At 42.2% G+C, this 20277-nt stretch overlaps 2 protein-coding genes across 9 annotated transcripts in view; one reads left to right on the forward strand and one right to left on the reverse strand.

Annotated features, from left to right (window-relative positions):
• ZC3H8 (zinc finger CCCH-type containing 8) overlaps positions 1 to 16152 on the reverse strand; it is a 38437-nt gene extending 22285 nt beyond the window's left edge. The window contains exons 1-4 of one of the 6 annotated variants that reach the window (XM_053924531.1): positions 15964 to 16152; positions 11181 to 11277; positions 4737 to 4807; positions 1937 to 2166 (exon numbers count right to left, since the gene is read on the reverse strand). In XM_053924531.1, coding sequence (XP_053780506.1) covers positions 1937 to 2166; positions 4737 to 4807; positions 11181 to 11277; positions 15964 to 16055 — 490 coding nt within the window. In that variant the 5' untranslated portion in view covers positions 16056 to 16152. Of the gene's footprint in view, positions 1 to 1936; positions 2172 to 4736; positions 4808 to 7695; positions 11155 to 11180; positions 11320 to 15963 lie in introns of those variants that run through there. The other 5 variants (XM_053924535.1, XM_053924532.1, XM_053924534.1 and 2 more) reach the window with 5 other exon arrangements.
• A 1552-nt stretch (positions 16153 to 17704) lies between these two features.
• Positions 17705 to 20277, forward strand: part of ZC3H6 (zinc finger CCCH-type containing 6) — a 63542-nt gene continuing 60969 nt past the window's right edge. For 2 of the 3 annotated variants that reach the window (XM_053924052.2, XM_053924053.2), the window contains exon 1: positions 17705 to 18074. In XM_053924052.2, the coding sequence (XP_053780027.1) occupies positions 18043 to 18074 (32 nt within the window). In that variant the 5' untranslated portion in view covers positions 17705 to 18042. The remainder of the gene's footprint in view (positions 18075 to 20277) is intronic. The other variant, XM_071221524.1, reaches the window with a different exon arrangement.

Here is a 20277-nt window from a genome sequence, read left to right on the forward strand (position 1 = left end):
CAAGAAAATAGAAAATAACCATTCATCCAGACTGGTATGAGGGGCGGAGACGGGCACCGGGGTGGAGAGGACTCGCGTGGCTGTGGCGGGACTGAGACTGGCGGAGTGTGGGACAAATGGCGCAGGCAGTCCGAGCACTAGCAGACCCTGCAGCCCCACATCTGCGCAGATAAACCGAGAGGGCCGGACTCAGAGTGGCGGAGAGTGGGGCAGGCAGAGCAGCGGGTAGCACCCCGCGGCACCACGTTCACCCACAGATAAACCGGACAAACGGCAGGGAGTGAAGCAGACCGCGTAACCCAATAAAGCTTCAAACCTCTGATTGAAAACGCCCGTGGGGGTTGGGGCGGCAGCAGGAGAGACTCCCAGCCTCACAGGAGAGGTCGTTGGAGAGACCCACAGGGGCCTAGAGTGCGCACAGGCCCACTTACTCGGGAACCAGCACCAGAGTGGCCCAGTCTGATTGTGGGTAGCGGAGTGAAACATTGAAAGCCGAAGGAGAGTGAGGCGGGCGCCATTGCTCCCACTCGGCCCCTCCCCCACGTACAGCGTCACAGCTCTGCGACCAGCATTACCCCGCCCTGGTGAACTCCTAAGGCTCCGCCCCTTAAAGTAACAGACGCGCCAAGACAAAAAAAAAAAAAAAAAAAATGGCCCAAATGACAGAACACTTCAAAGCTCCAGAAAAAATACAACTGAGCGAGGAAGAGATAGCCAACCTATCGGATGCACAGTTCAAAGCACTGGTTATCAATATGCTCACAGACCTGGTTGAATCTATTCGAAAAACAGATGAAAAAATGAAGCCTATGCTAAGAGAAACAAAGGAAGATGTACAGGGAACCAATAGTGATGAGAAGGAAACTGGGACTCAAATCAATGGTGTGGACCAGAAGGAAGAAACAAACATCCAACCAGAAAAGAATGAAGAAACAAGAACTTGGAAAAATGAGGAGAGGCTTAGGAACCTCCCGGACGCCTTGAAACGTTCCAACATCCGAATTATAGGGGTGCCAGAAGGAGAAGAGGAAGAACAAAAAATTGAAAACTTATTTGAGCAAATAATGAAGGAGAACTTCCCTAATCTGGCAAAGGAAATAGATTTCCGGGAAGTCCAGGAAGCTCAGAGAGTCCCAAAGAAGCTGGACCCAAGGAGGAACACGCCAAGGCACATCATAATTACATTACACAAGATTAAACGCAAGGACCTACATCCAAGATTACTGTATCCAGCAAAGCTATCACTTAGAATGGAAGGGAAGATAAAGTGCTTCTCAGATAAGGTCAAGTTAAAGAAGTTCATCATCACCAAGCCCTTATTATATGAAATGTTAAAGGGAGTTACCTAAGAAAAAGAAGATCAAAAATATGAACAGTAAAAATGACAGCAAACTCACAGTTATTAACGGCCACACATAAAACAAAAACGAGAGCAAACTAGGCAAACAACTAGAACATGAGGGTTGTCATTAAGGGAGTGGGAGGGGGAGAGAGGGGAAAAGGTACAGAGAATAAGTAGCATAGATGATAGATGGAAAATAGACAGGGGGAGGGTAAAAATAGTGTAGGAAATGTAGAAGCCAAAGAACTTATAAGTATGACCTATGGACATGAACTATAGGGGGGGAATGTGGGAGGGAGGGGGGTGGGCAGGATGGAGTGGAGTGGAGGGGGAAATGGGACAACTGTAATAGCATAATCAATAAATATATAAAAAAAAGAAAAAAAAAAGAAAAAAAAAACCAAAAAAAAAAAAAAAGAAAATGCCCAATTCATGGACAACTGCGATTGCTCCTCTAGACAGACTTTAAGTCAGGGGTTGCCCACCAACAGCCCAACCCCCCCCCACCTGAAAAATTATCTTCCAGGTGGCCCGTCCCTCATGCCAGAAAGGTTGGGGATAGCTACTTAAATGATAAAATAGTTTGACCTTTACCTTTCTGTGTACTCTTTGCTTCCTCTTTCTTCACGGATTCTTCGGGAAATGGTAAGGATTGAGCAGCATTTGCCATTTCTTTGGCTTTTATATACTGTTGAAGCTCTTTGGCAAAATTATCTTCTGATTCCTGATTGCAGATATCATTATCACTGTATACATCATAGTCCTTGCTTCTCGATTTTCTACGTTGCAAATTCTTCGGTGATGATACAGGGTTTCCAAAGTGCCTAAACTAAGTAAAAATTAAAATTTCAATTTAAAAAACCTAGCATGACTCAAAATAATATGGTTATAAAGAAGAAACAAAGGCTGGCCATAAACTGATCATTGCTGAGGTTGGGTGATGGGTATATGGGGTTCACACATTACTCTTTCCACTCTTACGCATTTGAAATTTTCCAGAAAAAATAAAATAAAAAAGAGAAAAACAAATATCTGGCATGACAGTCATCCTTAAAGATAATCTGAGGGAAGATTCACTCTGAATTTGTACACTCTATGTACTTTGCTGAATTACGAGTAAACCCCCAAGTCTTAATTACTTGGCATAAAGAAATTACAGTGTTATAGTTCACATTTCTCCATTTGCATTGACTCTACTTTTAAATGGTTTAATTCAGTAACTCACGATTTCATAAAAGTAAATGGTAATGGTCCAATTAAAAGCCCACAAAGACATATCACAGCTACCAAAGCCCATTCTTTTCCCCACAATTCACAGCACTGTTGGCAGAAGAGGTGGCAGCTATAAAAACAAGGAAGAAAGAGCTGCCCAGTTCTTTTTACTCGGGTTAACTTTACTTTCAGAAATCCTTTTCTGAGTGCTGATGGAGCTGTTCCGAGATGACAGCTGCAAACACAGGTACCCACTGTAGCAGAAGCCCAGGGCTGGCGGCTGACCCTGGAGAGCCTGGGGTGAGACAGCAGACAGCTTGAACCACTTTGAGTATAAAAATGTCCAAGTATTGGTTACACGGGTGTACCCAGCTCAATAATTATAATCAATATATAAAATACATTTCAATTAAATAGTTTATTAAAAAAACCCAAGTGTAAAGGGCTCCTTTTTTTCTTCTTTTTTTAAGGGATCCTATTTTGATGTCAGGTAGAGATGACACGGATACTGTTAAATTGGCCAATGATCCTGCTCCAGAGAACACTTCCAGGCCTGGTCTCTTACCTGCCTTCTCGTAAATGACGAGGCAAAGAACTCAAACAAGAAACAAATCAGAGGAATCACTATCAGAGGAATCAGGGGTCCAATTTAAAAGTTTGCTGACTGTAGGCCTAGAAAAGTGAATGTGCTCCTGCTTGAAGAACCCAAACAAACTGAGAAAGTTTCCTAGACCACCAACCAATCCAGCAGTTTTCAGGCCACCAAGTTCTTCGTCTCCACGTCCTCAACACAGAGCACTTTTTTTTCCAACGAATACCATAAAAAAAATTATAAACAAAACTTCTGGTCAGGAGTTGGCAAACACTGGCCTGGCCTCCTGCTTTTGTAAATGAAGTTTTGCCAGGACACAGTCACACCCCGTTCACTCGTCACCTATTATCTATGGCTGCTTAGTTGTGGCAGAGACAATGTGGCTCACAAAGGTGGAAAGGTGCACTATCTGGTCCTATAGAAAAAGGTGCTGACTCCTGTGATGATTATTGTGTTTACCTTGGTTTTATGCTAATTTTATTTAGTGGGCACAAAAGAACCCCAAAAAATCATTCAGCAGCCAAAGCTCCCACGAAGCTCAGCAGTCAAACACACGGAGATAAGATTACATTCAGAGTATCGGAATCAAAATATTACAACAATCCAAATGAGTGACTTGGGGTCCCCCTTGCATAAAACATGCAGGCCTAAGCTACTGAAGCAGACAGACCTCTTTAATTGCAAGTAATAATATGTCTGACTTATTTGCATTAAAGAAAGAGATGAAATGACTTAGCACCATAAATAAAACCAGGAAGATCATCAGCTACGTTGTTTTACTATACATTAGAGATGAGTATTACCAGTTGATATGATTCTTTTCAGAGGGCACCAAAACACACCAAGTACAAATGCTGCTTAAATATTTTTCTTCACAAAACTAGTATAAACTCACTGCTTTGGCGTTTGCTGTTTTCTATAACTTAGAAAGCTTACAAACATGATACTATAACTTCTCCCTTTTGTAAAGAAGTTTAAATGAAGCAGTTTTAAGTAAAAGACTCCCCTGCTTTTCATTCAGGATAGTTTATTGAAGCAGTATCGCTTCCTGACAGTCCACAGAAATAGAGTACAGAAATGTAAAAATTCATAGTTCCCTGGCAGGGTGGGGGTAGGGTGGAGAGGACATAATGTACATTCACCAGTAATTGAGAGGAATTCAAGTTCTTGGCAGCTTTTTGATAAACAAAAGCAAGCTCTAAGGTGGAGGCTGGGCTTCGGTTGGATGTGAGAAATGAGGCTATAACTGAGGACGAATGAAAACTCTACGTTAAAACAGACAAGGCTATTGTAACAAGTTCTCTCTGCCCAGCCCTCACCAGAACATAATCAAAGAGAAGTTTACCCTTAGAGAGAGGGGGGGAGTGGGGTGTTTACCCTGGGCAAAAAGAGAAGACTGTTCTCCAAAGAAACTGAATAAAATGCTTGAGAAAAGCCAAGTCTCCTTATGTGGGCAGTAAGCCCTCAGAGCGAGCTCTCCACGTTCTGGCATTTGGGAGCACTTCAGCGTGCTACAAATCTCAGTGACAGCTAGAACATGATAGCGTTTTGCCAAGCCATGACATTTTCTCATTTCCAGTGCATACCCACCATGTCAAAACATGAAAAGTGAACTCCGAATGCCATGTATAGGCTTGGTCAAAAAGTCCATTTAGTTTTTTCTGTAAAATAAAAGACACATTTTTCATTTTCATCAGTAACTTTATTGATTTGGATATTTTGAGTATGTCAGCCATCTCCCACTATTGTCTCGTAGTGGGTAGAGGCCAGGGGTGCTGCTAAACATCTTCCAATGCATAAACAGCCCCACAGCAAAGAATTATTTGGCCAAAATGTCAATAGTACCAAGAAACTTTGCAAACCACTTTTGATACATTCGATCAGACACAGTACCTTCTTTATAACACTTTCTTTGTGTTTCAGTTGTGTTTTACCTTTCTTAAAATAATAAAGCATACATAATATGCTGAAAATGTGTATTTTCTTCCATCTTCAATATTAAAATGGTTGCACAACTATTCACCAATTTTAATGAGTTTTTTATTTTTTTTAAAGATTTTATTTATTTATTTCTAGAGAGAGGGGAAAGGAAGGAGAGAGTGAGAGAAATATCAATGTGTGGTTGCCTCTCACACTCCCCCTACTGGGGACCTGGCCCGCAACCCAGGCCTGTGCCCTGACTGGGAATCGAACTGGTGACCCTTTGGTTTGCAGGCCCTTGCTCCATCCACTGAACTACACCAGCCAGGGCTTTAATGTTTTGGTTTTTTTTTTAAAACTACACGCTCAATATGATAGCTGTTACAATAAAATCTAACAAAACTACTTCAAATAAGGTTAAAAACAACTAAGCACTACTAAGGGCCACCGTATGGAAAAAACAAAAATTTGGGGCCAACCCAATATTTAAGGCACAGTGAAGTGTGGATTACTTTGTTGTCCAATTAGATGGCAAAACATTACGGCAATTATGTAATAATTCTTTAACGCTTAAAGAACATAATTTATTTCAACGTTGCAATACTAAGCATTCATCACAGTGGTCCCAATTCAATGGTTAGAAAAATTCAAAAAAGTAAAACAAAATGATCACAGAATTATTTCTTCACAAAAATAAAAAATGAAAATGAGACCGAAATCAAAGCAAGTTTCTGAATGGGTATGCTGGCTACCAAAGGCAGCTGACGGTGAGTTAATGAAATCTTGTCTGATTGCAGCAGTCGAAAAGGTGCCCGGAGAAAATAAAGTTACTTAAGACAACTGCCCTTCTGGCAATAACGGTTGCTCGAAGACATGAGGAAATTGGGACAAACTCTGACAATTAAAAAAGACAAATACTATCGAGTGGTTAGCAAGCAATAAATATGCCCAATGAAAACCATGCTGTGGACTGGCAGCACCTGTCTGCAGTAAAAGACGTCCTCAAAGATGGAAATGTATAGACTCTAATTGCAGATCAGTACTAATAGAAAAACCTTTGCTATCAAGTTTGATAGGAGTACTAACTCCAAAGTCCAATTAAACAACTTATTATCCCAAAAAGAAGAATCCCATTCTTCTCATTAGTAAACCTATATTACAAAAACTTTTTCCTGCTGCTGTGTCCTTTACAGAAAATGTTTACTGACTCCCGATCTAGAGTATAAAACAAAAAGGCAGGAAAAGGGGAAAACTGATCCAGAAGAAGCAAATATGATTCAAGGGAAAAAAAGAACTTAAGAATTAAAAATAAATACACAAAAATATTTAAGATAGTATTATATTCAAAAAAACAATGCTAGAATGCAGCGACAAAACAGAGAACAAGAAATAATTCTTAAAAAGTTATATTATGATTTATGAAATAAAGATAAACAGAAATAGAAGAAATTTCTTAGAATATAAAAGACGCCCTGACTGGTGAGGCTCAGTTGGTTGGGCATCATCCTGCAAAGTGAAAGGTCGCCGGTTTGATTCCCAGTCAGGACACACGCCTAGGCTGTGGATTCCGTCCCCGTCAGTGGTGCTTACATGAGGCAACCAATTGATGTTTCTCTCTCACACTAATGTTTTTCTCCCTCTCTTTCTCCTTCCCTTCTCCTCCCTACAAAAAAATAAATATTTTTTAAAAATTATAAAGGACCTGGCTGGTGTGGTTCAGCGGACTGAGCACTGACCTGCGAACCAAAGGGTTGCTGGTTCGATTCCTAATCAGGGCACATGCCTGTATTGCAGGCCAGGTCCCCAGTGGGGGGGCACGTGAGAGGCAACCACACATTGATGTTTCCCTCCCTCCTTCTCTTTCTCCCTCCCATCCCCTCTGTAAAAGTAAATAAAATCTTTAAAAAATATGTAAAGGACAAAGAGAACAAAAATCAAAAAAGAAGATATGCCTCACATATGAAAGGTATGCACTGAGTGTGAGTGAACATCCTCAACAAACACTAAGCACACTAGATAAAAAAGATTCACAACCTTTAGGAACACCAAAAAACAAAGAGAAGAACCTAAAGGCTTCCAGAAAAAACGGATACTTACAATGGAACTAGAATCAGACTGGCAACACTTTACATTAGCAACAGTGGCTGCACAGAAGAAAATGGAGCAATAACCTCAAACTTGATACTATTTCAGCAAAACTACCTATCATCTCTGAGGATAAATTCAAGGTATTTCCAGAAAGGTTAATAAGAACTGAAAAGTCTAACCCCGTGCATTACTATACATGCCAGCCAAATGAGAAACCAACATAAAAAAAGATGTAACTGACAATAACCTCACCAAACACCTAGCAATAAATCTAACGAAACGGGTGTAAGACGTAAGACATCTCCCGAGAAAGTTACAGAACACCGCTGACAGACATGAAAGGGACCTAAAGAAAACCCCTTGTTCTGGAGATGTCAATTCTCCCCCAAATGATCTATAGATTCGATGCATTCCCAATAAAATTCCCACCAGGATATTCTGTGGAATTTGACAAACTGCTTCTAAAATTTATACGAAAATGCCAAGGGCCAAGAATAGCCAAGACATAAAGAAGAAAACCAAGATGTGAGGACTTGCTTACCTGATATCAAACTCATTATAAAGCTGTAGTAAGTCACACAGGCCTTGAGGGACAGACAGACAAATAAACCAGTGGAGAATGGTCCAGAAACAGACCCACTGGAACATGAACACTGATTTTTGACAATGGTGACACTGCAGACCTACTGGGGCAAACACAGTCCTTTCTCCCCAGGTAACGGCTCCAGAACAATTGGGTATGAAAACAAAAAAGAAAAGTAAAACAAAATTTGTCGTTCCCCCTGCTTCACAGTGTACACAAAAATCAATCCTGGGTGATTATAAACTTAAATGTGAAAGGCAAAACTATAAAGACACTGTAGGATAATATTTTTATGTCAGGATATTTGAATAAAACATAGAAAGCAGTAACTATAGTGGAAAAGTTTAACAAATGTGTATATATTAAAATTATAAACTTTTCATCACAAAAAGCCACTGAGTGAAAAGAAAGCCACAAAATGAGAAGATATTTGCAACACATAATCCAGAATGAAGGGAAAAACCCCTTTATATCCAGAATAAGGAACTAGAAATGAAGATAAAAACAATCAGAGACAAACCGGTTTAAATAAAGGACAGTCCTGGCTGGGCTGCTCAGTTGGTTGGAGCATTGTCCTGTGCACCAGAGGTTGCGGATTCGATTCCCGGTCAGGGCACATGCCTGGGTTGTGGGTTCGAGCCCCAGTTGGGGCATGAATGGAAGGCAACCAATCAATGTTTCTTTCTCACATCAATGCCCCCCCCCACCTTCTCTCTCCATCAGTAAACATGTTCTTAGGTGAGGATTTAAAATAAAAAAGGACAAAAAGACTTAAGCACAAAAAAAGGGGGTCAATCCAAATGTACAAACATATGGAAAGATGGTCCATCACAACAGTAATCAAGAAAATACAAACTAGGTTACAATGAGATACCTCACCACATGGCAAAGAATTAGAAAGATAACAGTATCAAGAGTGGACACTGGAAATACAGTCCCTCACACTGCTGCCCCTGGAGGAGAAGGAAAGTCAGAACCACTCCGGATTACAGGCGGCCATTCCAGTAAAGGCAAAGGCGCTTAAGAACTGCAGTTCCGATCCTGCGTAGATGCAGAGCAGAGTTGTCCCCACCTGCCCATCCCGAGGCCCCCCGGGGATGCCTAAAACTGCGGGTGGTTTCAGACTCCATATGCGCTGTGTTCTGTCCTAATATGCATACCTACGATACAGTTTAATTCATAAATCAGACACAGTAGAAGATGAACAATGACTAATAAAACAGAACAATTGTTAACAACACATTTGTTATAATAAAAGTTATGTGAATGTGGTGTCTCTCTCTCTCAAAGTGTCTTATGTGCTGTACTCGTACCTTTTCACTGAAACGAAGCACCTTACACCTTCTCTTGATACATCCAAATCGCCAGCATCACTACTCTTGTACTCTGGGGCCGTTATTAAGAAAAATCAGGGTCACTCGAACACAAGCACTATGATACCACAACAACCGATCTGGTAACCAACATGGCTACCAAGCGATCAACGGGCTGGAAGTGTCCACAGTGCGATGGGCTGGACCAAAAAGGATGCTTCATGTCCTGGCTGGAAGGGAGCGGGATGGCATGTGATTTCACCACGCTACTCAGAACAGTGTGCAATTTAGAACTTACAAACTGTTTCTTTTGGGACTGTTCCATTTAATATTTTCACGCCTAGCTGACTGCGGGTAACTGAAACCAAGGAGCACAACTGTAACGGGAACCACTGTACATGTGCAGCGGGGTACAGGTGAGAATCGGGCAGTGCTGCCCGTAACTCCAAAAACGGGAGTCAGACCACAAGTCTCCCAACCACAGAAGCTACTGCGTTCCAACTAATGGAATACCCTGCGGCTAAGAAAAGGAGCAAACACGCATACACCACATAAATCCTACAGAGATAATGTTGAGAAAAAGAGCATCCAGGGCAATATTCTATTTCTATAATGTGCAAAAACAGGAAAGAAACAACTGTATTCTTATGGGTGACAGCTTTAGTAAAACTGCAAAGAAGAGCAAGGAAGTGACTGAAACACAAGTTAGGACTGTACTTATCTCTAGAAAAACACAAGGGGTACAGCTGAGAAGGGAGGCACCCGAGGCCTTGTCGGTAATCACCTTCCTTGACTTCCACTGTGCGGACCTGGGTGCTCTCTTTTTAATTCCCTGAGACACATCCAACTTCTACGCACTTGTGAGTAAAGAGCCCTGGCTACAGCAAGCCTCCTTAGGAATAATCCAGGTGTCCACCTTCTCACGGTACTGTTTCTTGGGAACTACTGAGGTCATCCTAGAATGCTGCGCCTTCCTATCTCCTGGATGGGGTTGTATTACACACGGATTAGAGGACTTCAAATTACTAAAACAGTACAAAAAATCAGTGGGAAATCCAAGCTGCACTTTCTCCTGTCAATTTTGGTTCTCGCCCGCAGCAGCCAGGCATGCCCCAAAGGGCAAAAGAAGTGATATACTTGGGTAGCCGAGAGGCTTCCTGAGGAGCTGAAGATGCTGTACCTGCCATACTTTGTCTTATACCCTTTTACGAAGCTGAGTATGAGCATCATGGTAAAGCCTATTTGTGTCTGTGAGTCTCACTGTCAATTAAAACCCATTCTTTTGTAATGTGTTAAAATTCATAATTTAAAAAAAGTTCAAAAGAAAAAAAGAGGCAAAAGAGGAGGAGCAGATATTGGCTTTGTTACAGGTTGAGTGTGTCCCTCCTATAGTCTTATGTTGAAGTCCTAAACCCCAGTACCTTAAAATAAGACTTTGTTTGGAAATAGGGCCATGGTATGTATAATCAAAATGAGGTACCAGGGTGGGCTCTGGTCCTGTATGACCAGTGTCCTTATGAAAAGGGGAGATGTAGACACAGATGTGCACACAGGGAGAACAGCATTCAAACACACAGGTAAAGATCAAGGTGATACTTCTGGAAGCCAAGCCAAGGACGCCAAAGATGGCCGCAAAGCACCAGAAGGTATGGGAAAGGCCTGGAACAGATTCCCTTTCACGGCTCTAAGAAGAAACCCACCCTGCCAACACCCTGAGCTCAGACCTCTAGCCTCTGGAACCATGAGAGAATAAATGTCTGCATTTTAAGTTCCTGGTTTGTGGTATTTTGTTATGGAAGTCCTAGCAAACTAATACAAACTCCAAGCCTTAAATCACTAAGATTAATTAGGTTAGCAATGAATATCCTTAAAATTTTGATTTAATTTGAAAAGAAGTTTTTGAAACACTTCACAACCCATTTCAGAAATAGGGAAACCAAACATAGAAGCAATGCACTGGCAACGGTTCATGGTAAAAGACAAAGTCCTTAAATGCTAATTTTTTTTAAAAGGGTACCCAGGTTTGATGTGAGTAAGTGGGTCTCAAATGCTAAATAAAATGAGACAAACAGGATCCCTAAAAATTTCTCATATCCATTCCTGTTTTTCCAATATGCCAACTTATCTTACTTTTTTGGGAATGTGCGCACACTCCAGTTTTACTCCCCATTTTATTTTCTCTTCTTGTGGTTCTTCGACTTCTGTATCATCTATTTCATCATCGATTCTGCAGCAAAAATATCAAATAACACAAGAGGATTTTTTCAACCTGAAAAGAGTTCATATCACAGCATCAAAATCCACAGCTTTGGCTTATCTTCAACTTGCTCTCAAAGAAATTCCAAATACAAATTCTACTCCAAATGCTTCAGAAAAATAATATTAAACAAAACTATAATGAGCAGCAAATGGCAACATGTTTATGAGTAAAATATGAGTAAAAAGTAAAGCTGGAGTCTTAGATCACATTACATAACCTTAATGTACAAGTATCAGCAGCTTTTAAATTTATCCATTCACTTATCACTCCATTCATTCGAAAAATACTGAGTATCTACCACATACCAGTACCTGGGCCTTAAATCCTAGGATATAACAATCAACAAAACAGACCTTGTCCCTGCCTTCTGAGAACTTTCTATCTGCTTGGGAGAAAGAAGGAAAGCAATTTCAATACAGTGTGATAAGTACAGGTGTATATATAGGAAGAACACAACGTAGATTTGGGGGCCAGACGCTTTCTGAACCTAAAAGACACGCAAGAATTAGCAAACAAAGAAGAGTGCAAGGAAGACCAGTACTTCAGGGAGAATGCAGGGTGCCTTCCCAGGCCAGGAGAGCCCCAAACTTATATTCTAAGTCGGCGAGGAGAAGGAGGCGTTGTTTTCACACTCACAGGGACTGAGAAGGTAAACATGTATACACATTGTCAGAGACAATTACCTGATATTCCAGCAAAACTAAAAGTGAACCCAAGAAAGATAAAGGTGGGAAATACAAAAAACTAGTGAACAAAGCAGCCAATAAAATTTATAAGTAAACCTAAATAATGGTTGATGCTATAGATGCAGGGTCACCGAACACAATTTTGTCTCAGAAAGTAGTGGCTACTGAGTAAAGATTAAGACATGTGTTACATGCCAGATACAGGTGAGGACTAGACAGTGTGCACATAGTCAACACAACACGCTACAAGAATATGACGGCTGGTTTTGTGCTTCTTTCCAAGCTACAGGAGGAGCTCAGGCTTCACAGCTCCACCCAGCCCAACAGTTCACCACTGATCTGTCTCCAGTCAGAGCTTCAGAGTTACACCCACCAGGTAAGTTTTTTGAGCCTTCTACAGAAGCTACCATGGCAAGAGCCAATAAGCCAAATACCGTGGACTTTCATTGCTCTGGTTTTCAGTAATGAACCATAGGGAGCAAGAAATAACCTATCCTTTGGCAGAATAATAATGACAGCAGCAGCTAACACCTGCATTACGATTACTCTGTGCCAGGCACTGTCTCATAGACAGTACACGTATCACAAGAACCCTATGGCATACATACTACTGTTTAAAAACCTGTTTTACAGATGAGAAGACAATTATGGAAAGCTTATATAACACATTACAGACCTAGTAAATGGTGGAGCTGTGGTTGAAACCCAAGCAGGCAGAGCCAACTCCCTATTCACACATCCACCTAGTAGGTACTACATAATCTTAATATATGCAAAACTGAACTTTGATCTAATTCCCCTGCTATCTTAAACTCCAACTCCAACCTTCTAATGATACTGACCAAAAACCCTGAAGTTGACCTTGACTACCCTCATCCAATCCATGAGGACATCCAGTTTATCTTTAAAATATATCCATATTTGACCACTGCTTGCCACTAATACTATGATGCAAGCTACTCTACATCTACATTCTACTCTCAACACATATAGAATGACCCGGCTAAACTGTCCCTCTCTGCTGAAAGCCCTCCAATGGCCTCTCAGCTCATTCAGGGTAGAAGCCAAAGTCCTTATAATGGCACCTAGAAGTCCCTGCATGATCAGCTTCCCCTAACCCACCCAATACCACCCAAGTCTGACTACTCCACTCATCATTCTGGCCACTTTGCTCTCCCCACCCAATCACACCAAGCTCACTGCACCTCAGGCCCTGTATATGGGACACTCCTTCTAAATATCAACCTCCCTCGCCTCCTTCAGGTCCCTACTCAAATACTACTTATCAATGTTGTTAGTAGGGCTTTCCTTAACTACCTTTTTAAAATACCTACATCCTTCCCACCACGCCATCCTCCTTTTTTTTTTTTTTGAAATATTTTATTTATTTACTTATTTTTAGAGACAGGAAGCGAGGGAGAAAGAGAGGGAGAGAAACACCAATGTGTGGCTGTCTCCCGCATGCCTCCCACCAGAGACCCGGCCCGCAACCCAGGCATGTTCCCCGACTGGGAATCGAACCAGCAACCCCCTGGTTTATAGACCGGCAATCAAGCCACTGAGCCACATAAGCCAGGGCCCATCCTCCCTTCTCATCCAACTACCTTTCTTTCATTTGCTCTATGGCATTGATCACCTAAAATCCCATACAGTAATGAAACCAATTTTACCATAGGCTAACTAATATACACAAAAGTTAGGTTCCTACGGCATCTTATCAACGTTAGAACTAAAAGACATTGAACAAAGTTACGTTGCTTGAGCACCTGTTGTATAGTTATATATTGTCTGTGCCCCAAGAATATAAATCTCATGAGTACAAGATTTTTTAATCTCTTTTGTTTATTGCTGTATCCCTAGGGCCCAGAATACTGTCCTTGTACAGAGCAGGTGTTCAATAAATGAGTAGTTCCATAATGAAATTACCAGGAAAAAAGCCCATTTAAAACAAAAACCTTTATGCATTGAAAATAATGCCATAGGCAAAGCCACAGGATAAATAACAAATTGAGGGGGGGGGGTACTATCTGCAGACCAGAAATCCTAAAATTTTAAAAGACAAAAATAGGCAAAGGATATGAACGAGTAACAGTTCACAGGTGCTCACCAAAACCATAATGCAATATCATTCTTCATCTGACATTTTGGGAAATATCCAAGTGTCATAAAAGAATGACATAAAAGTAGTTCAGTACAATTTTCAAACTGATGGCTGCTATTGGTTTTTTATGTCACTACTGTCTTTTTTGGGATGAGGCACCTTGCTGATTTCTCTCACGTATTTTGATAAGTTTATTGATTCCTCTGCTTTTGCTTTGTAGGTGATCCTATCTGCAAGTAATTAGTGTCTTTGTCTCTTTTTGTTTTGTTTTGTATTTTTTAATAAAGTTTGTAATCCAATGGACACACAAAACAAAACTGCACTGAGAAAAGCAGTTTCATAAATTTAAGTGTTAGGAAGTTGTGGGAGAGGTCAAGGTCACATAGGAAGTGGGAAGCTGGGCTTTTCGTAGTCTGTGTGTGTGACACTTCCAGATAGCGGGGTACGGCCCGTGCTGTATCGAAGCGCACTTACACAAATGAGTGACAATACAAAGTCTGAGTATGAAAATAAGATTTTCTCTGAAAACACATTTTTGGCACAGATTAAAAAAAATGTATGTCAGGGGAATCTGATTTTTAAGTCAGTATTATATATATTTATATATATTATATATTTATATATACATACATCTTACTTAAAGTTCTGCATATCCCACCAAGAAAGAAAATCTTTCAGTTTGCCCTTTTTCGATTGTAAGCTGTACATCCTAGGTGAATCAAAGATGGTGGTGGCAGAATTAAGAAAGGTGACAGCCAAATGAGCAAGGGGAAGGGAAGGTGTAGGGACAAAACCACCCAATGAAATGTTCCTTGACCCCAAGGTTTCAGCAGAAGTTTCTTTGTCTCTTTTTAATATTTCTAAGTCTTATTTTAGCCACTGTGTCCTAGAAATATAGAGATGAAATTACGGGTCCTACAGTAAGACTAAGTAACTTAATCCTACTTTTGCTAGTTACATTGTGTAATCTTGGCAAGTTATTCATCATCTCTGTGTCTCAACTTTCTCATCTACAAAAATGAAAATATCTTCTCTTACAGTTTGAGAAGATTAAATGACACTGTGTAAAGTACCAAAGTAAAGCTCTAAATGGGAGCCTGAATTAAAGCAATAGTTCCAATTAAGGTATGTGGGACAGAGAGAAATGAAAAGATTTGAGTGATACGGAGGTAAATCAACCAGATTAAGAGATTTATCACAGATGAAAGAAATAAAGGGATAAAGGCAGTGTGCTGTAGTTTTGGCCTAGGGAAACTGTGGCAAAGATGTAGGTTTAGAAGAAAAGGTGGGTTTTTAGCATTTCAAAGTCACAGAGAAGAGTGAATGGATATCTGGGTGTAACCACCCTCGTCTCCAAGAATGAGATCCGTAACTTAGAGCCATTTGGCCAGTGGCCTCAGTTCCCGTTTAGTAAATATATCCAAATGGTGTTTCCTGATTTACGATGTTTTTTTGGATCTTTTGATGCTATCAGTGGACTTAAAGGATACCATTCATTCCTTATTCTTCACCGTTTGGTGAACTGACGGTTTGGCATTTTCTACAAAAAATGTGCCAAGCACGTGTCGGTGAGAAATGACAGATGACCTCTTGTTTTTCAGCAGCTCACACGTGCTATAGCGACGCAGGCGGTCCCGACAAGTCCCGAGGAAGACGAGGGGGAGCATTCCAGCGCACTCTCGTTCCTCCCGGGGGCCGCACCTCCGGTTTCTACCCGCGCACCCGCCCGGCACCATCGCCCCACGTCCGAGAGGCCCTCGAGCCCCGTATCTCCCCACGCCTTGCACAGTCCAGAGCCCACCGAAAGCGCGAGGGGGCGGAACCCGCTAGGGCCCCGGCGCTGAGAGTGAAAACATCGGGCATCACCTGTCGTCGGAGTCCGTGGCGTCGGAGTCCGTGGGCAGTTTCCTGCCCAAGGCCGGATTCGGAGGTTTGGAGAAAAGATTCTCAAAATCCATCCTCCAGTCCACAGCCCCGCAGCTGCGGGAGCGGGAAGGGGAGAGGAATGCTGGAGTCGCGACCGCCGCGGGCGCATGCGCCACTGCCCCCTGTGGGCCTGTGAGTCTCACTCCACTACGCACGCGCTGTACCATCCCCCAAGGCCCCGCCCAGGCACCAACCTGAGTATGTGCACGTTCTCGTTGTGCCTTACGACCCGTTTTAAAAATGTATTTACTATAGTTTTTAGGCTTGGTCTTTAGGATTCTCCTTTGAATCGAAACCCCAGTAGCTACCACTGATTTGAGCGCTTGCTCTGCACCAGGCATATTTCATATTCAACCCACCTATTGCTTACAGGATCGCAGGACTCATACTACAGGTTCTATTCCACATTTTCTAGACGAGGAAACAGGTGCGCACGGCTTAGGTGGCTTTAGTCATACAATGGGATTAAACACAACTTTTAGGCAACAAGTTCATTAAAAAGTACCAAGAACTAATAAGATAAGGAAGACAGCCTGTGTGTTTGGGAAGTCTTCTTGAAAGGGGCATATTTGAGCTCAGTATTGATGTACTTTTCACAGGAAGAGAGGAAGCTAGGTCTAGTATAAAAGGGGTCTGGAGAATGGCAATTTCTCCGTCCCTTTTATGCAATAGAATCAAAGGAGAAAATATAAGGTATACAAAATCCAGTGGTGGTAAATTAGGGAGGCGGGGGAAAGTTAAGCTCTGAAATCATTAGAATTGGATAAAAAGCAAAATGTAGAGATACATAACTTTTACACGGTTGGGTATGGGATGATTAACATTTAACATTTACAGTCAGTAAATGGGCAGCAAGATAACAATGAGGAGTTTCATGGTCTGCTTTGGTGCCAGTGGAAGTGTTGGAAAAGAAAACTACCCTGACCTTTTAAAGGTGTGTTATCCTAAATGCTTAAGAACAATGGACAGAGCTCACTTAAGGCAAAGAATGAAGTTGCTAAGAAAGCTACAGGCTTGTAACTTCGTGACCTGCCATGACCTGCCCAGTTAGCAATTTGTGATCAGACCCTCCTGGGTAGCTACTTTCGGTCACGCAGACTCCCAGGCGACCCCCTGAGCTTGTCCGGCCTACTGTAGCCCCTTTTCATTCACACTGAGCGGAGACAAAGGAAATCAGGTATTTGGGAGGATCGACAGTGAAGTCCACCATCTTAATAAAAAGCAAGGAATTTTCCTCCAGAACTAAGCCAACCTGTTTTCCCCAAAACGCGATCCTGAACACTAAACATCAGAAAAAGAGAAGCTCACTACAACTTTCAAGGAGAGAGTACATTTCTCCACCATTTAAGCAACATAGATTTTATTAAAAAAAAACAGTAAACAGTGCGCGATCTTTATTACCCCAAATAACCCACACCACGGACGGCTTCAGAAGCCGTTTGTTAAGGGCCTCCGTAAACTTTGGTTGGCAGCGTCCCTCAGACTGCATTGAGACGAAGGCCACACAAGCACAAGGGCGGAGGTCGCCTCCTGGACCGAGCCGCCTCCGCGGATCCACGAAGGCTGGGAACCCGCCCCTGAAGGTTACAGACGGCCGCCTCATCCAATGGCCGACGTGCTCGGGTCTGTGGGCGGGGTGCGCGGAGGGATATTGCGCCTCTAGCCCCGGGCTCGTGTGCGACGCCATCTTGTCGAGCGCCGTCCCGGGGCCGCCATGTCGGTGAGGAGCAGTCACCACTGCGGCCATTGTCCAAACCCCCGCGTCGCGGCGCTTCCGCCCGCCCGCTCCCGAGCCTCGGCCGCCGGCGGCGAGTAGAGACTAGCGCGGCGGCGCCGGCTGCGGCCGCGCCCCGTGTTTGCAGAGAGCCCATCTCTCTGGCGTGGTTGTTAACAGACTGGAAAGTCTGTGTCTGTGTCGCTCACTAGTAACCGTGAGTTTTTACCGCCTCGTCACGGCGGGCGGCCGGGGTCCCGTGCCCCGCAGACCGGCCCGCAGCCCCGCCCCGCTCCTGACCAAACATGACAGACTGTGAACACGCAGGGCGCGGCAGGTCGGAACCTTGTCTGTCTGTGTGTCGGAGGAGAGGGCTGGGCGGGGGCGGGCGGGCCCTGCATGACCGAGATGTCTCCGGGCCGCCGCGCTGGACGGCGCCCTGGGAGGCCGGGCTGGCGGCCGCGGGGAGGCTGGCCCCCACCCGTCTTGTCCCGTCCCTGCCCACCGCGCGGGTCCTTCCGGCCTCCCGCCCCGCCCGCCGCACGTGCGACCCCCGCCCCGGGCTGGGGCTGCGGGCCAGGGCCAGACAGGACCAGGCACGAACTGGTAATAACTGGTGTTGTCTTTGACTGGTACCCTAGCACATTCCGAAAAATAAACATGTTTGGGTTTTTTGTTTTTGTTTTTTGTTTTGTTTTTAGGAACTATTTAAGCAACCCGAAATGCCATGTACTTGAAATGGCAAATACCAAGTTTAAAGTGTTAACACAAGTAGGCTCTGCCAACCTTACTGTAGCACTTAGCGGAAGCTCCATGGATTACCCCATCTAGCCCAGTTTTGTAAATAAGTATATCACTTGAACATTTAACTGAGATTCTGATTCTTTAAATTCTGCTATGCCTTTATAGGCATACTCTTGGTTCCATTGAATGGTTTGGGGTATTTACAGATTTTAAATAGCTTAAACAGCATATTAAAGTTTTGATTAGGTTTTTAGCTTACAGTCTTATGTGGGGGTTGGGGGTGGGGATGACGTTGGGTCAAGAATGGATCAAATATACCACGGAGGTCCTATAGGATTACACAGTAATGGAACTGAAAAATTCCTATTGGCCAGTGACGTGTCGCTGTTCTAACATTTTAGCGCAGGGCATTATTCACTGGTTTGTGGTGATGCTGGTGTAAACAGACCCACAGCGCTGCCAGTCCTGTAGAAATGTGGCACATACAGTTACAGTAGTAGACTGCGCCATCTAGGTTTGTGCAAGTGCACCCTGATGTTCACACAATGATGAAATCACCTAACTACACATTTCTCAGAATACATTCCCTTTGTTAAGCAGCACATGCCTGAACGTTGGTATCTTAATGGTTAAGAGCTTTCCTTGGTATTGCTAGAATCCATTAAATGTGATTGCAAAACCCATTGCATCTGATTGTTATGTAGAATATTTAAAAATCTAAGAACCTGGCAATTACTCCTTCGGGAATTAAGTAATCAAAAGTACACGTTCTACTCTAGGCTGTATAGAAATTCTACCTGTGGAGTAATGCGGTCTGCTTTTTGTAAAGCATTCCAAACACTTAAAAAAAAAAAAAAGCCCAGAAGTGGAAATCACAAACATTTAGAAATTTGAAATACCTAAATAATCTGGCAACTTTGAGAGGGATAAAAATGATATTTTGACAACTCTGATACTGAACTAATAGGAGTAGATCACCAGAAAGCATTAAACATGTAGTAGTTTTTAGGAAGTAAAAAAACACTTAAAATTATGAGTACATAAGCTTGCACTTGACATATTTTTCATGTTTTTACATTATCTTGTTACTAAAATGAGAAAATTGTTGGAATAGGTTAACTAATGTCTTGAGAAGTTTTGCACTCTGAATATGTGGCCAAACCAGTGATGAGGTTATGCCTATGGAGGCTAAAATTCATTTTTCTTTGTGTGTGTGTGGAAGAAGAAAGTCTGTTCTCTAAGTTCACAGGGCACTTCAATATTTAGAATTATGTAGTCTATGTAGTGGGAAAACCATGTCACCAAATTCAGGTGTCAAAATAACTACTAGTAAGGAACTGTGATGCCAGACTTTAAAAATAATTTGAAGTTTTGAAACAATTAGAAGTTAAATAGAAATTTTTAAAGAATTCTTTGTAAGATATTAACAGCTTGGTAAGAATTTAAGGTTAGTAGTGATATTTTTTAGTCTTTTTTGTTTTATATTAGGACTAAAAGTATTTCCTAGTGATTTCTGAAACATCAATGATTGCTCCATCTTAATTTATTCAGTTGTTAAGTGGCGGTATTACGAGGCAAAAAGAGATGGTTTATTTTTTCACACTTTTTTTTTTTTGGTCAACTTACATGAAAAATGAAACAACTACATCAAAAAACAAAGTGAACTGGGGGTCAATAGAAATGGTTCTAGCTCCACTTAGCCTTGTGAAATTGAGTAAGTCTAGTTTCTTAACTGATAAGAGTTCTACAAGAATTTTTCAAGTTCTACAAGATCTGGTTCTCAGATGTCTCTGGGG

The sequence above is a fragment of the Desmodus rotundus genome, chromosome 5 (genome assembly GCF_022682495.2).
Source record: "Desmodus rotundus isolate HL8 chromosome 5, HLdesRot8A.1, whole genome shotgun sequence".
In the NCBI taxonomy this organism is placed as follows: domain Eukaryota; kingdom Metazoa; phylum Chordata; class Mammalia; order Chiroptera; family Phyllostomidae; genus Desmodus; species Desmodus rotundus.